This window comes from Haliotis asinina, chromosome 16, assembly GCF_037392515.1.
Source record: "Haliotis asinina isolate JCU_RB_2024 chromosome 16, JCU_Hal_asi_v2, whole genome shotgun sequence".
Lineage (NCBI taxonomy): Eukaryota > Metazoa > Mollusca > Gastropoda > Lepetellida > Haliotidae > Haliotis > Haliotis asinina.
Genome location: NC_090295.1, coordinates 9,750,000 through 9,766,209, shown reverse-complemented (window position 1 = coordinate 9,766,209; position 16,210 = coordinate 9,750,000). Strand labels below are relative to the sequence as shown.

Here is a 16,210-nt window from a genome sequence, read left to right as displayed (position 1 = left end):
CTGTCATGATTCGTGTTTAAGTTTTTTCTCACGACCTTTCACGACAAGTTTATTTTAATATCTCAAACATTTTTGAGAGTATAAGCAGCTAACAGATTGAGTAATTATCCTTTAAGGGTATTTCTTGGCTAACACCACCAGACTCAACGAGTTTCACTGAATGAAGTATGTGTGTCGAAACCTCGATTTCTGACAAACCAAAATGCAAGGCAAGATGAGCACTCGATTGAGTAACCATCAAAGTCTCTTTTTGGCATCAGTTTACATCTATTTGTTTACCAAGCGCTTACCATTGCAACGGACACTTGATAACATATCTGACATAGCCTGCGTTACTCTGAAAACATCTGCAACCTCATGGTTCATCAGTTAAAGCGCAATATCATAAACACCATTGTATCTAGAGATATCGAGATGCAGGCGTAATGTGTTTGCTCTCAGAAACGTCAATTCACAGTGATCTGGCAAAGCTTTGCTACTTACATGTACATACTATGTAGTTACATACAAGATGTCGAGCAAGGAGGAGGACGAATCGAACGATGAGAAGTCTCCTTCTGCATTTTCATGTAGGTATAACTTAGAGAGAGTGTTATGGTAAACGCAATATGTCGTCTTTATTTAACACAAGACCCAAGAAGACCCGGGCTGGAACTGATCTTCAACAACCCATGCTTGTCGTAAGAGGCGACAAACGGGATCGGGTCAAGCTCACTAACATGACATTGTATCCATTGATTTCGTAGATCGATGCTCATGCTGTTGATCATGGGTTGTCTGGTCCAGACACGATTATTTACAGACTGCTGCCATATAGCTGGAATATTGCTGAGTGTGGCGTTAAAGTGAACTCACTCACATATTATTTCACGTGAAGTGATACTGTTCGATGAAGCTTCTATGATACCCCACTCAGATACATTATTTTGACTCCGAGACGACCAGTCCCTATACCCATCAATGCCGCGACCTTCCGCTCTCCGGGGGCAATCGACCTTTTTGGATCTCTTCAATCAGCGCGATTGGCGATTATTCATCCACTCGAGGAAACGCTATCCTACTGTGCACGCTATCCACTGTGTATCCACGGCGTCTCCCAGTGTTCTGATTAGGTCCAGCCAACATCGCAACAATTTGATTCGATTGTCTGATCTGGACTTCGCAGTATCTGGCTCCGGATCATTCGATCCCAAAGTTCGCGATAGGTTTTGTGCGAGTGTTTTGTTCATTGTTTACCGACGCACTCAGCAATATTTCAGTAATGTCAGCTAGTCTGGACCAGACAATCCAGTGGCCAATAGCATGAGCATCAATCTAAGCAACTGGATTGACATGTGTCAACCAAATCAGCGAGTGTGACAATTTATCCCTTTAGTCGCCGATACCGGCATGTGTCGCTGAAGACCAATTCAAACCCAGATCTTTACAAGTCTGTTGACCTTGGACCCCCAATGTTGATGGTCAACATTTTGGGCACGTTAGTTCCTGTTAATCACAAGCTGTTAAACATTGAAAGCAATGCACACAGGCTTCTGCTAACAGCCAATCAAACAATAGTTTCTAATACTTATTGCGGGATCGATAATCAATGTTCATACACAAATAAGGAATGATATCGAGTAACTTTCTGATGAGCAAAATCGGGAGGACAATGCCCGCCTACTTTCCTCGAAGGTACCAAATTCAGGATGTTTTGGCATTACGTTTACAAACAGAACATTTTAAGAATATTTGTCTACTTATCTTTGTTCCAGGACTTAGTATAAGCATTATGTTTCATGAAGTTTATGTCTTTTGAAAAGAATATAGCACAAGCACAAATTTATGGATAACAGCTTAGAACACTACATACTGTACTTTTCACTGTGATCGTTATCCACCTGAACAAGGGGCAAGAACTAGCCCAGAAACGTTGTGAGAAACAAATAAAGAATTTGCTATCCGCGACACTAGTTTCTAAATGGCTTTGCAGAATTTCAAACTAATACAATGTTAAAATCTAATTTGGACCAAATCAGTGGTTAACACACCTTTTTGATAACATACTTAAAACAATGGGCTATGCTTGTGGCATTTCTTGGCATATTGGTTAGTGACAAATGAGGACATGATCATCGCAGAACAAAATGCTTCAAAAGGTGTAAGACATCCCCCGTGAACCAGCAAAACAGAACAAAGACAAGTTTAAAATATTCAGACATTGAGAGAGAAACAGTTGTACAGAACGTAACACAGCGATCGGACTGACAGCGGTTCTGAAGTTGAAGCGTTGGCAGAGGCAGACAGACATAAACACCAGCGAATGAATGTCTGTGTGTGTCCCCAACAACACGGCAACTAGCCTTTATATATACTTTCAGTCATTTCCCGAAAGTTCCATCACCTACGGCCATCGCCAACACTGTAGAATGCCCTCGAAACAATGTCTCCCGGAAGTCAAATAATAGACAGCCAAGGGCAGATAATTTCCGGAAAACATGAATCCTAAAAATGCGGATCATCTATTATACGAAATGTGACCCATTACAATTATTATTCAAAACACTAAACATTGTGACCCAATAATAATTATTACTGAATTAATAACAAAACATGCAGAAAATACACACTCGTAACACTCTCACCCTTGAGGAAAAGAAAGTTTCGCAGAAACTTTCTGTTACAATCATAGCAAAAATAACATAATATTATGACCAACATCACTTACATCTAAAAGCGGACACTCTCCCTTTTTCAAACATACTTTTGGCATATATACAACATATGTGGATACGGGGTAGCCTTGTGATTAAAGTGTTACCTCGTCATGGTGTACGAACGGGTTCGTTTCCTCAGTGGAGTGAACACCTGAATGGACTGGTGATACTATGACAATGTTGCTAAAAGCGCTGTAAAACAGTACTGGTTTTTATCTATTACAAGACATAAAACAGTAAAACAGAACCACTTGGTGACATTACAACACAAGCTGTTTCCAAATGTTTGTACCCCCTTTCCTCCCTATGTTATTCAGGCGTTTGTATTTCTCTGTAGTGTCATGCTTGCTCTCACAACGATGGCTCCTGGCGTACGCTGGGTTGCTCGGGGGCATCATGATGAACGCTGCTCGTGTCAATCTCAGCGTCGCCATCGTGTGCATGGTCAACGACACCGACAGCAACGTAACGACGTCGATATCGGAGGTAAGTCACCAATATGGTTCGGTGTTAATATTATTGTCACAGGTTTCATTACTCAGGATTGGCAGAGTGGCACAGGCTGAAATAGGTCCGTCATAACATATCATTACCTTAGGATTTCTTACTCGACGATCTGGTAATAAACTGAAATACAAGAGAAAGTACACACCTGTTAATTAGGGAATAACCATTTGAATCAACCACTTATGGGATTATAAGTGACAATAATCAATGCACTTTTCAAAATGATCTACCTTAACTCGAATTAGAACACTTCTATTACCAGCCGTGCACTTTCTTTTATACTTCAGTGTACTTCACAGTTTATTGTTCATTTCCAATGCATATCTTTAAAATGTTCATGCAGAAAAGGTACTAAATAGCAATTCAAGATGCCCTGTGCACCTCGCATCAGAGGGTTTTGTTGGCAGTTGTAACACTCGTGATGTGTGCGTATTCAACGTCTTGCCAGGAGGAATCGGCTCTTTTTGAGTGTCATGCCTTGCCTTGTACTGCATTTGTCACACACACGAGAATTATTAATCTTAACAGATAAACAGGTAACCCGGATACCCGGGACGGGTGGGTAACATGTTGGACCGTTATGACCCGTTATGATCATGTGACCAATATAGTAAACAATATAATATGTTACTTTTTCATGATTAAAAGGTTGTATTGCCTTTGAAGATTTAAACATAATTACAGTCACCCATTTTGAATATAACACGTGATGAAGATATTGGAAAGCTCAAACTTTTAGCCTCCGTGCTGAAGAATATACTGGGATTTCTTACAAATTTGATGTCAGGAATTAACACAACGGGTATCCGGGTAGGGTAATGGATGGTGGGACACCGTGGTGAAAAAAGCCCAACTGTCCCAGCCCCGGTAGACAAGTTGCTCCATGACCTATCTATCAACATATTTCAACGGTAGGGTCTGCAGTGTAAGCCTAATAAATACCTCATTGTACTTCACACCTATATTTCCAGCATGCCGAGTTCTACTGGACCAAGGGAGAGCAGTCAGGAATTCTCAGCGCGTATTTCTATGGATACATCATAACACAAATTCCCGCGGGAATACTGGCCAGTAGATTTGGCGGAAAGAGAGTCATGTTTGTTGGGCTGCTCATTGGCTCGATCGTCTCACTGCTTCTACCAATCGGCGCCCGTACTTCCATCTATCTGGTGTATGTGTTTCGTGTGATCCTTGGAATCTCCCAGGTAGGGATGGTGTTCAAGCCTAAAACTATTATTTACATACGTTTCTCTGTGAAGTTTTTTGTTTTGTTTTTGTTTTTATTTATTTATTTATTTCTAGTTGCACATTGTCTCAGTTATTACTAAAAATACAAATTCACTGTCCAAACGGTTCTAGTGTCATATCAAACAAAATTATTACAGTGAACACTTAATACAGACAGAACCAACAAGAAAAGGGGATTTAAATTCCCACAGTTTTAGTCTACCCGAAGCCACTCCTGAAGGCAGAACACGTGTCCAATGTAAGACAGCCAGTTTATTAAATGGGTTTATTTCTTCCTGATTGCGCTACTGGCTGTGTTGTCATCCACAAGGCAGGTTGGCTTCACTTGAATTCTGGTTGACATACGAACACTTGTTTGACACAAGTTGCTTAGATCAATGCTTATGATGTCGATCACTGGATTGTCGTGTCCAGACTTGATTATTTACAGACCACCGCAGCCGCCCTCCTCCCGGCAGCGTCATACCAAACCACGTAAAATATGGTACTTGTTGGTCCCTGCCAGGCGCTCGGCATTAATGGGTACAAAGACCAGAGCCCGTTTCACAAACCTTTAGTAAGCCTAAGATCTCGTAAGTTTTCTCGTAGCCATTGAACCTCCCACACTGTAATACAGGAGCTACGAATGCTAAAGAATAGTTACGAATTATTAGGTTTACGAGAGCATTGTGAAACGGAGCCCTGGTCCGCTCAGAGTCAGTATAATGCGTCTGAGTGGGGTATTCATGCTTAGCTGCGAGCTGGTATCTCAGTGAGCCAGCAGTATAAATCTGGGCAAATACAAGCGGCCATACATACACCTGCATGCACGTCGTCATACTAGCGAACTACTTTAAGTACGACGTTACACCCCATTTCATCTCGCAGTACCTACAGGCCACCGCCATATAGCTGGAGTATTACTTGTCCTTCGTTCCGGGAAGAGGGATTATGATACCATACTGAAGATCTGGGCTAGAACTGGTTTTCAGAAAGGCGTGCTTCACGGAAGAGACACGGAAGAGGCAGGATAGGGTGGCTGGCATGTATCGCTGTTGCGGTGATCGATGCTTATGACGTCAGTCACTGGACATTTCAACAGAGAATGCTGTACTCACCAAACAGAATCACGAAGCTCCACACTGACGTGTGAGCGATCGAGCATTCCAAACGCGGCGACTCAAGTTCAAACTGGGTCATTAGCAGGTCGTCTAGCCCGCGAACACCTCATTCACGCACCCGATTCCAAGCAACGTTCACATCTGGGGTCCAACTTTCATTTCGAGTGAATGAAGTCGCCATTTTGTATCTTTTAACACAGGGGCGTAACTCCGAATGGAATTTACCAATACATCTCTTTACGTCAACACACAGCTTACTGGCAATCAAGCATCACACTAGACCATCACACTAACTTCATCGCGGACAACTTGGGGCCCTTCGCTCACAATGGCAAGCGCCAATTCGCGGCACTCATACATGCTAATGAGTCAATTGTCAGGTCGGCACTCAACGTATCCTTGATTGCCAGTAGTTCTGTTTTAATTATGAAGTTTATGTTTCACATTCAAAGTTATATTGGTTGACCCTCATCAGTTGATGACAAATACAACTTCGATCCTTAAATGTTAAACTTAACTTTCCCCAGGGAGTCTACTTCCCGAGTCTCCAATCCATGTGGGGCAGATGGGCGCCGCCATTAGAGAGGTCAAAACTCACTGCTGTCTGTTATTCAGGTAAATCAGATTTAGAAGTTCATTTTCATAGATTTTATGCGCATATTTATGGAATCATAGAAGTCAATACAAGGTGTCGAACATTTATATTAATAAAATGTCTTGACTTATCATGGTGTTGAACAAGTGCAACAGCAATTAGTAAAATGCCTTCAGTTAATCATGGTGTTCTCGCGAGTATTCTGGTGATTGTCCATGTTGAATGCATTTTGCCCGCGTCAGTGGCGTTTGGTTCAAGAGTGGGTGGTTCGTGATTCGATCACCGTCAAAAAGACGTAAAAATAAACCCAGCGTACCGTTTAAATTCCTGGTCTGGCCTGGTCAGTTTTGGGGATAAGACAAGACATGTCTGTCTTGGCGTCCGTGTACTTTGACCCATAAAAAATCATATGAAGTGTTTCTAAAAATAATTGTTCCATCATTTACAAATATAAAAAACATATCAATCTTGATACCTTGATGGTTACCATATTGACTGGAATGTTTGCAACGAAGAGGAGTAAAAGCGTGTTTCCATGTTATAAATATTTTCAATTCCAGGACCCCAGTTTGGCAGTATAGCAACGTTCGCTATATCGGGGTTCATGTGTATATATGGCTTCGACAATGGCTGGGGATCCATCTTCTATGTTACAGGCAAGACATAAAACATATTCCGATTTTTTAAATGAACAGATCATTTTTAGTCCAACCGATTATTACTTCCATTGTTTATTCATCATAAACGAGTCTCCACTGTACTCATCTCGCAGTCGCAAATCGTTATAATCAGGTATTCTCTACATGGATGCTTTTAGTAACCGATTATTTTTTATATTCGTCTTTGTTAACAAGAAAATGCATCATCATCATCATCATCATCATCACATTTATAACGCGCTGGTATATTGAAAACGCTACCCTGAACAGATGACTGTGTTTTTTATTGGGATTTGAATGTGGCAGAGCCACTACAATGTGCATAAAATATTCCTAGTACTGTAGATTGTGACATAACTAAAACATTGCTGAGCCATCCTTGACGCTAAATCATCCGCTCGCAACGAAAACATTGTTTCTAAAATTGAGGGAGGGAAATAAAAGATTTCTTCAAATAAAGCCAACTAATCAGTATCCTTTTGGCCATACCATCAGTTAATGACGTTGATATCAAATCTATCATATCAGTATGTGGCCTCATACTCCAAAGAACAAACTGATATCAGCTATTTTGGAACCCAACTGGTTATCTCCTGTCTACAGGTGGCATATCGCTGCTATGGTGCGCACTATGGTATTTTACGGTCGCCAGCTCGCCGGATGAACACACTCGTATCTCGGAGAGAGAGAGGAACTACATCACATCCAGTATAGGGGAAAAGAAACAGGTGTCGTCCTTGTATCTGTTTATAGCAATGCGTTATATAGTTGCTTAATGCTCAACCCAGTAAGCATTATGAAGCGAAAGCGTCATTTCCAATATCATAGGTTTAGTGAAAAATGCCGTTCTTGGTGTTCTACGACAACCAACTCGTCAGTCAGTCTCTCTCTCTCGCTTAAATTCCGTATTCTGCTTATCCCGGAATAACACGAGTGGGTCCATTCGTGGCTACTCGTCCCTTTCCGTACCCTCAAAGAAGAAATTAGGTATTCTGGAAACACATTGGCTAGTTAAGAATTCTGAGGCCTACGAAAGTTTCGAGAATAAGGTTACGAAAAAGGACGAGTAGTTACGAATGCAGTGGGTCACGAAAAGGGACGAGTAGTTACGAATGGAGTGGGTCACGGAAAGGGACGAGTAGTTACGAATGGAGTGGGTCACGAAAAGGGATGAGTAGTTACGGAGTGGGTCACGAAAAGGAGGGGCGATTCTATTTTTGTAACTCATTTCTGCGACTTGCGACCATGTTATGGTTGGCAGTCATGGCAGTGTGCAGTGCCTGTCCTACTTGGCCAGTATAGATGTGTTCTACTTGGCCAGAATGAATGTGTTCTACTTGTCCAGAATGAATGTGTTCTACTTGTCCAGAATGAATGACCAGTGAAATCTTGAATCAAAATCTGCAGTAACAACGCATGCTCAGTCATAAACAGAGAGAAATCCAGAGACCCTACTCAGTGACCAATTCAAAACAAATACAGCTGATACAACAAAAGTTTGGGTTTTGTATTGTGAAATTATTCGAGAACAAAAAAGCATTGATACAATCGGAGAAATGAAGTGGGACATATTGATTCCTGAAGAAGAACGAACGAGCACCGAAAGAGCGAATCGGTCCTTATTTCCTTAATGAACAGATTCGAGTCATACGTAAATTAGGTTATTCACGAACTATCACTGTGTTATTCAGACGCTGTCCACTCCATGGGCTGCCTTGCTGACATCACAGGCGATGTGGGCATGTCTAATCGCACAAGTGTGTTACAACTGGGTAATATACACACTGATGACAGACATACCGACATTCCTTAACGAAGCGCTGAATTTCAACATTGCCGAGGTGCGTATCTGATTACACTCGACCAATGCTTTATCGAAATAAATTGTGGACTTGAATCCCAGATCGGGATAGAATTTAGTGTTTTTTGTAAGATGTCTGTGTAAGTTAGTATTTTAAAGATGTGAGATGTAAGTAAGGATGTCTGTGTTGCGCCCACCATGGATACTTTGAATGACATTCGTTTGATTTTCTTCTCAAGAACGGCTTGCTGTCGTCTATTCCCTATCTGAGCCAAGCCGTATCCGGAATGTTGGCTGGTCAGATGGCTGACTTCGTCCGGTCAAGGAAATACCTCAGCACTACGGTCACCCGGAAGGTGTTCCAGGGAATCGGTCTGTATAGATAATCCTATATTGGATTCGGAAAAAGCCTTTATGTAAATTGTAGTACATGTTTGTGTTATGCTTAAAGTGTTGTACCGCTTCACGGATTGTCGTGAAAGCCGGTAGATCTGTGTCGTTGATTCATTTCATGTTCTGTTAATATTTATTTTTAACAATATAGTGAGTGAGAGAGTTTAGTTTTACGTCGCAGTCAGCAATATTCCAGTTATATGGTGGCGGTCTGTATATACATGTAGTCGAGTTTGGACAAGACAATCCAGTGAGCAACAGCATATGCATCGATCTGAGCAATTTGGGAATCGATGACGTGTCAACCGAGTCAGCGAGCCTGACCACCCGATCCCGTTAGCCGCTCTTACAAGCAGAGTCGCCTTTTGTGGCAAGCATGGGTTGCTGAAGGTCTATTCTACATGGGACCGTCACGGGTAATTAACACTATAGGTTCCGATTAACTTGTATAGTTTAGATTGATCAGATTGATATATTTCATGTATCTGTTTACACTCATTTTACATGACCATCTTATTTTCGATTTCAGCGTTCATCGGATCAGGAGCTTGTCTGATCGGGACAGGGTTTGTGAACGTGGAGGACCGTTATGTTGCCATAGTTTTGTTAACAATAGGAATGTGGTTTGCCGGCTTCGCGTATGGTGGTTTCGTTGTCAACACTGTGGACTTCGCTCCAAGGTAAGCCTTTCTTATCTTGTTAATTAAAGAATGGAAAGCACTTGATGTGCTGTACTGCTTTGTTTTAAAATGCGCGTGGAAAGGCAATTAGGAATAAATAGATATTAACATAGTTCTGATTGGAGGTTATTGTCAATCTTTTTACTAGTCGTGTTTGTGGGATGTGGCGTTACAAAATCAGGGATGGCAATTTTCAGTGGATCCGAGTACTTCCGTCGAAATTTATTTCAAAATGATCAATCTTATGAATCATTAGAACTCCTATTCGATGTCACAATATAAAGTTTTTTCAGCTGAAAACCGATTTTCCTGTTTGCCATCCTTGCAAAATACTGATATACAGTGTTCGGATATATCGTGTATTGATATACACTGCGTGGATATATCGTGTGTTAATATGCAGTGTGCTGAGAAACCTTGTATTGACATGTAGTGTGAGGACATATCGTGTATCAGTATACAGTATGCGAATATATCGTGTACTGATAACCAATTACTAATTGCAAAAAATATTATATTTGTGTTTGATTGTATCGTACTGATTGTATCGTACTGAAGTCTTTTGTGTCAAGATTCTTGTCATACACACAATGAGAATGACGTTATATATATATATATATCACACAGTGTGAAACCGATTAGAAATGAAGAAATTATACCTGAATTTTAATTCAAGACTGCAGTTGGGTTAAAGGTTCATCTGTTTCGGTTTGTCAAACATAGTTTGAAGGAAGCCTGGTGTTTGGGGATAATTCTTCGCCCAGAAAGAACGTAAAAGGTCTTTTGATTGTGACAAACATTGTGTATATTCCTGTGTGCGTCAGTTAAGTTTATGTTTTTGCACATTAGTATCCGTATATAAGTGTGGGTGTTTTGCTACAGATACGCTGGTATCCTCTTCGGCATAACTAACGCTGCTGCCACGATCCCTGGAATGGTGGCACCTGTCATAGCAGGGGCCATGACGCCAAACGTAAGTGGAGGATTCCTCAACTTTTAATGTATTGTCAACGTTCCTCTCAGCTACGGCGGCAGTTTGTAAGGAAGGCAACGATCCCGATCCCTGATCTATTCTGTCGTCTCGTGCGGCAAAGGATCAGTTTCAGTCCTGAACTAGCTAACTTGGTTAACACATGTCATCGTATACCAACTGCCTGGATAGATGCTCATGCTGTTGATCACTGGATTGTCAGGTCCACACTCGGTTATTTACATATCGTCGCCATATAGCCGGAACATTGTCGAGTCCGGCGTACAACTAAACTCACTCACCCATTCGTTTGATGGGCGGCTTCGTGAATCTGCTTGTCGGTGGTTCTAATCATGCATTTGTCTTTCGTGGAATTTTCATTCTCCAAGTCAGCTAGTTCTGACAAAACTCGTACGAATTGCCCATGTCTATTCAGTCAAACTCACTCTCCACAGAAATCCCAGGAAGAATGGAGGAACGTCTTCTACGTGTGTGCAGGATTCTGCGTCCTGGGAACTTTGGTGTTCAGCACGATGGCCCGTGGAGAGCTGCAGCCGTGGGCTGTGGACAAGGCGGAGGTGGAGGTGGAGGAGGGCGAAGATGGCTGTAACAAGGAGCCAGTTACAGATACGTCAACTCGTCTGTAGCCTGACGGAATACAATATATATTCAGTCAATCGGTCGGGCGAATACATAATAGACCGTCATATTAGTGCATTCGGATCTTACGTACTAATCATTTTGACTTACCAGCATCGCCCACTGTGACGTCAGTGGTATGGAAGATACGGTTAGTGAGTGGGTTTGATTTTACGCCGCTTTCACCAATACTGCAGCAGGGGGAGGGGGAGTTTGGGTACCACGCTTTTTGCTTCTCGGTACAGATATGTCGACAAAGGTCGTGGGTAACATTATACTCGAATACTGGAAGTGGACAGGTTGGACTGAATGATGTGGGCCGCATTCTACGATACTTCGAACGAAGATGAAACGTTAGCCGAGGAACAACTCGTTGTTTTTCTCTAAGCTGGAAATCGTTTCATTCAAAGCATAAGGTCCATATACGCACTAATATGACTTTCTACATTTATATCTAAGCCCTCACAGACTGTGATAATCTAACTCTAAACATCACTATGGCAACTTCTGCACGATGTATCAACTATGTATCAGTCCGCCTAGGGGACGTATCACCCGTGTATGTATGAGATAACATTCCTGAGCCGGACGTGATTAATGTAGTGCCAGGTTATGATGCTGAAAGACATAAAGTAGAATAATATTTGACAGAAAGCAACTTTCAAGTAATAACTGTAATGTGTCAAGTAACGACACTCGTAAGTAACCAGAACGTCTTTCAGCTGAGTTCTGCCGAAAAAGTATATTCGGCATCCGTTCAATACGGAAATCGGAGGGTAGCACGGAACTCGCAAAATGTGCCTTATTGCACGTGTGTATTGCCGCCGTAAGATCAAATTGTTGAAATAAATACGTATCATCACCATGTAAAGGTCAGTGCCTCTTGGTAAGGATCAATTAACACATAAAAATATGTTCACCTAGACATTTTTACTGATGGCACAATCACATATATACTACAGCTGTCCTGGCGATTTATATACTTATATATTAGCAAATAAAATATATACATATATTTTTACATATAAATCGACTTTGTGTGTGTGTTTTCATTTTCTTTTGTTTTTAGTTTATGTTTTTCTTGTTTGTTGTTTTTGTTTTGTTTTGTTGGGGCTTGTTTGTTTTGTTAATATACCTAGAGATTTAATTTCGGGGAAAGCATTTCATCATAAATGAACAGACGGTTTACAGACACTAAGACCCATAAGTAGATACGGGAGAGACTTGTCGTAAGAGGAGTCTAACCGGATTGGGTGGTCAGACTCGCTGACTTGGTTAACACTTGTCATCGTATCCCAGTTGCGTAGATTGATGCTGTTTCTGTTAATCACTGGAGTATCTAGTTCGGACTCGATTATTTTCAGACCGTCGTCACAAAGCTGAAATAAGGCTGAGTGCGGCGTAAAACAATTCATAAACACAAAACGTATGCTAAAGGGTTCCTTATATATTGCCATAATTATCTTAAGTCTCCCCACCAAACAGTGAGTCAGCGTTCTAATCCTCTAAAAAGTACAAGTTTCCTTCTTTATATAAAATCACAATAATCAAGCACTCTCCTACGGCTCACTCCTGGCAGGCTGACGAGCGCAGTCTTGTTAACGACGTCATATTAATAGTGTTTGTCGTCACAATTCGAATGACGTCACAGATACCCACACGCAGAGCACGATGGGATGCGGTTGCTAGGTGAGAGGGCCTATTGTTCTGTTCATGGTGATCAGTGCAGGCTTGGAAAGAAGTTGAACGTGAAATACGACAAGATCAACTAGTTATCTGTTTTGACTGTGTCACCGACAACTGCAAAGTAAGTACTTCATATCAGGTCATTATCTAATTGATATATTTTAATATTCACACAAGGAAACAAATGCCATCATGCCATAACTGAGTAACATTCCGTATTGCAAGGTCAACTTTAACGTGATTACACGATGCCAAGTGGTCAAATGCAACATATGTCATATTTGGGATTTCACTTTCTTAGTAAGGTACAAATTCTAGTACCTTTTTGGTTGAGACCCTTCCGGGGTCAACTTGAACGTTTTAGAAATAGTTCAGACATATCAAAAATGGTCTTTATACAGTGGGTCAGTGTTGGGAATCGAACCACGACCTACCACGTGGTGAGTGAAAGCATTAACTATTATGCCACCTACTATTCAAGTGAGTGAGTGAGTTAAGTTTTACGCTGCACTCAGCAATATTCCAGATATATGGCGGTGGTCTGTAAATAATCGAGTCTGAACCAGACAATCCAGTGATCAACAACATGAGCATCGATCTGCGATTGTGAACCGATGACATGTGTCAGCCAAGTAAACGAGCCTGACCACTCGATCCCGTAAGTCGCCTCTTACGACAAGCATAGTCACCTTTTATGGCAAGCATGGGTTGCTGAAGGCCTATTCTACCCCGGGACTACTATTCAAGGCCAGTATGAATTCATGATCAGCATATACATGGGGCATAAGGCAAGCTACATTGCACATAATGTGGACATTTGACTCACATGTAATCTATCGTAAATATGAATGAGAAGATATATTAATTTTTCTTTTGATATAATATAGACCATGTATTCGTTTCAAGGATGCCACGGATATTCTATATACCACCTGACGATTTTGAGCCATTGCCGGAATGGATGGATGACTCCAGAGTTTGGAAGTCGAGAAAGGTTGGTGGTGGTAGCGGCGAGTCTGAGAGACTGATGAAAAAAGGGAGAGAGAAGACAAGAGGAAGTAGACATAGAAAGGAAATGGGGAGAATGAAGAGTTATCAGGAAAGCATTAAGAGGAAGGAGAAGATGGTGAAAGAGGATAGAAAGAGGAGTGAAATGACGGATGGCCCCAAGAACACACGCATCGACGCACGTGAAGCAGGAAAAAATGGACCGAAAGTAGCGAAGAAAGATATCAGAGATGCAAGAAAGAGATGGCAGCTGGGAGATGGATTCCAACTGGCTCTGCGAAAAGGCAACCCAGGAAAGTCGAAACTTGAGAGAAAGAATCTAAGCAGGAGACACAGAGATTCGAGGAAGGAGAGAGTTATTATTGAGGTGGAGAGAGTTGAAGGAAGAGAAAAGGTGAAGGAATGGGTTGATAAATTCAAAACAGCGAGCACCTGTGTCCAGGGGGTCAGCTCGGAGTCCAGTTTGGAGGATCTCCGTAAAAACACGGACGGAAACATTGATCTGTTTGAAATCGTGTCTCCATGGCCGATCTCACGATACTGCATGGAAGATCCTAACTTCCAGTTTACGGGTAAGTCCAATACTGCGAAAGTACAAATAGATAGGTTTTGTTTCCTGTGTAAAGACGAAATATTGTCAAAATAATTTCAAGTTGAATTTTAAGGTTTACTCATCATCCCATTTCAGTTCAAACTCATTGTTACACCAGCAACCCTTCAGGTGTCCATGACCTGCAACCTGTGAACATTTTGTACAGCCTGTTTAGCCGTCCAGCATCTGCAGCTGAAACCGGGGATATGTGCCAACACTCACATGAACGAAACGCCCTTGGAGTGAAGTGTCAGAAAAATGGATCTCTTCGGAAACGATTAACTTTGGTAGGTGATTTTTTTCATGCATAAATGATACCGTTTCATTTACCTCCTTGTGTATTGTAACGGTTACAAAATTTTTTTACGGAGAGTCGTAATTGCAAGTTGTAAGCAAGTCAGCAAGGTGGCAAGTCAGCTGAGTTGTAATTACAAGAGCATAATCTTACAGTGCAACAGTGGTAAATTCGATAAAAAGTGTCATGTCAGGCTCAATTGTACAAAGAAATCTCCTTTAGCTAAAACTGCTTTAGAACGTTTCGAACATTTCACGTATACATGCTGTCTGACACAAGAGGGCTGCCTGTACAATGTCTTGGTTTGTACTTTTAATGTTACCTTCTTGTATTTCAGGTGCTCTGTCGACTGGCTAGGTTCTTCAGGCTTTAATCAAGACAAAACCATATGAATGCAGCTTCTCGTCATTAGATTTAAATGGAAATAAACAAAAAAAAAAGAAAAAAAGAAAAAAGAAAAAAAAGAAATCACTGTAATACAGAATAATGCTTCTATGTCGATTTACTATTCTGTGGGAATGATTTTTCATATTAATATATTGACTTTATCAAGACTGAATTAAAACATCTTCCCTACACCGTACACTCGTTGGATGACATTTTTTCAAACAATGACATGTCTTTTGATTTCACAGCAGGTGTAACATTCTGCTATTTTGTAACTGTTGCCCATCACCTATGTTTGTCGTAATGGAAGACCGGAGAGATCGTATCGTCAGAGTCGCGCTCTCCCATTTGGGTAGTTTGAAGCACCTGATGTCAATCACTAGATTGTCTAATCTATAACTGATACACCAACGTTACCTAAATTGGTCAACGAACAAATGCACGCATTAATAAGTCAGTGTTACTTTAGTGCCCGTTGTTTTGTGCATTGTTTGTAATATCACGTGATATGGGAGGAAAATCCTAAAAGCTGTGTTCACACCTCAAAACAACATTCAAGGGTTTGATGCTGGAACCGGGATTCGAACGCTTTCACACAAGTTCATTGATTTCAGCTCAGCACAGCTACGTTCAGTGACTCCCAGGCCCGTGTAAACTGAGTGACCGTAACACGCTAGTGAAGACTTGGGGAAGAATCACAATCTATTTTGATAATTCTATGAAATACGAACAGATTGCAAATAATAACTATATGGAAAATATTTTAAAAAGTCCACGTATGAAATAATTATACAACCTTCGGTATATTATTACTGTTAAGTTACCTGGTACATGTTCTGAGACGGCCAATACCCTCCACTCCAACATGACAAGTAAAAAGTGATGAAAGTATGTACAAGTATAAGTAGATTGTTTTGGATCAACCAAAATATTGTGTGTCCATTCTGGATAGAA

At 41.2% G+C, this 16,210-nt stretch overlaps 2 protein-coding genes across 2 annotated transcripts; both read left to right on the top strand.

Annotated features, from left to right (window-relative positions):
* Positions 1-448: 448 nt before the first annotated feature.
* Positions 449-12,317, top strand: LOC137268399 (sialin-like). Its single transcript, XM_067802967.1, has 11 exons — positions 449-569; positions 3,034-3,182; positions 4,175-4,408; positions 6,079-6,166; positions 6,707-6,802; positions 7,409-7,533; positions 8,497-8,646; positions 8,846-8,978; positions 9,529-9,679; positions 10,562-10,652; positions 11,105-12,317. The coding sequence occupies exons 1-11, from the start codon at positions 512-514 to the stop codon at positions 11,294-11,296; spliced, it is 1,467 nt and encodes a 488-aa protein (XP_067659068.1). The 5' UTR covers positions 449-511; the 3' UTR covers positions 11,297-12,317.
* Positions 12,318-13,078: 761 nt separating this feature from the next.
* On the top strand, positions 13,079-15,242 carry LOC137268818 (uncharacterized). Its single transcript, XM_067803381.1, has 4 exons — positions 13,079-13,095; positions 13,881-14,554; positions 14,671-14,861; positions 15,207-15,242. The coding sequence occupies exons 2-4, from the start codon at positions 13,882-13,884 to the stop codon at positions 15,240-15,242; spliced, it is 900 nt and encodes a 299-aa protein (XP_067659482.1). The 5' UTR covers positions 13,079-13,095; position 13,881.
* The last annotated feature ends 968 nt before the right edge of the window (positions 15,243-16,210 follow it).

What these genes read in the sequence shown, in the direction of transcription:
- LOC137268818 (XM_067803381.1), top strand. Translation starts at nt 13,882, where the DNA reads ATGCCACGGATATTCTATATACCACCTGACGATTTTGAGCCATTGCCG. An exon ending in TCCTAACTTCCAGTTTACGG is followed by an intron (nt 14,555 to 14,670) that starts GTAAGTCCAATA and finishes ATCCCATTTCAG; the next exon opens with TTCAAACTCATTGTTACACC. An exon ending in TTCGGAAACGATTAACTTTG is followed by an intron (nt 14,862 to 15,206) that starts GTAGGTGATTTT and finishes CTTGTATTTCAG; the next exon opens with GTGCTCTGTCGACTGGCTAG.
- LOC137268399 (XM_067802967.1), top strand. Translation starts at nt 512, where the DNA reads ATGTCGAGCAAGGAGGAGGACGAATCGAACGATGAGAAGTCTCCTTCT. An exon ending in GTCTCCTTCTGCATTTTCAT is followed by an intron (nt 570 to 3,033) that starts GTAGGTATAACT and finishes ATTTCTCTGTAG; the next exon opens with TGTCATGCTTGCTCTCACAA. An exon ending in GTATAGGGGAAAAGAAACAG is followed by an intron (nt 7,534 to 8,496) that starts GTGTCGTCCTTG and finishes TGTGTTATTCAG; the next exon opens with ACGCTGTCCACTCCATGGGC.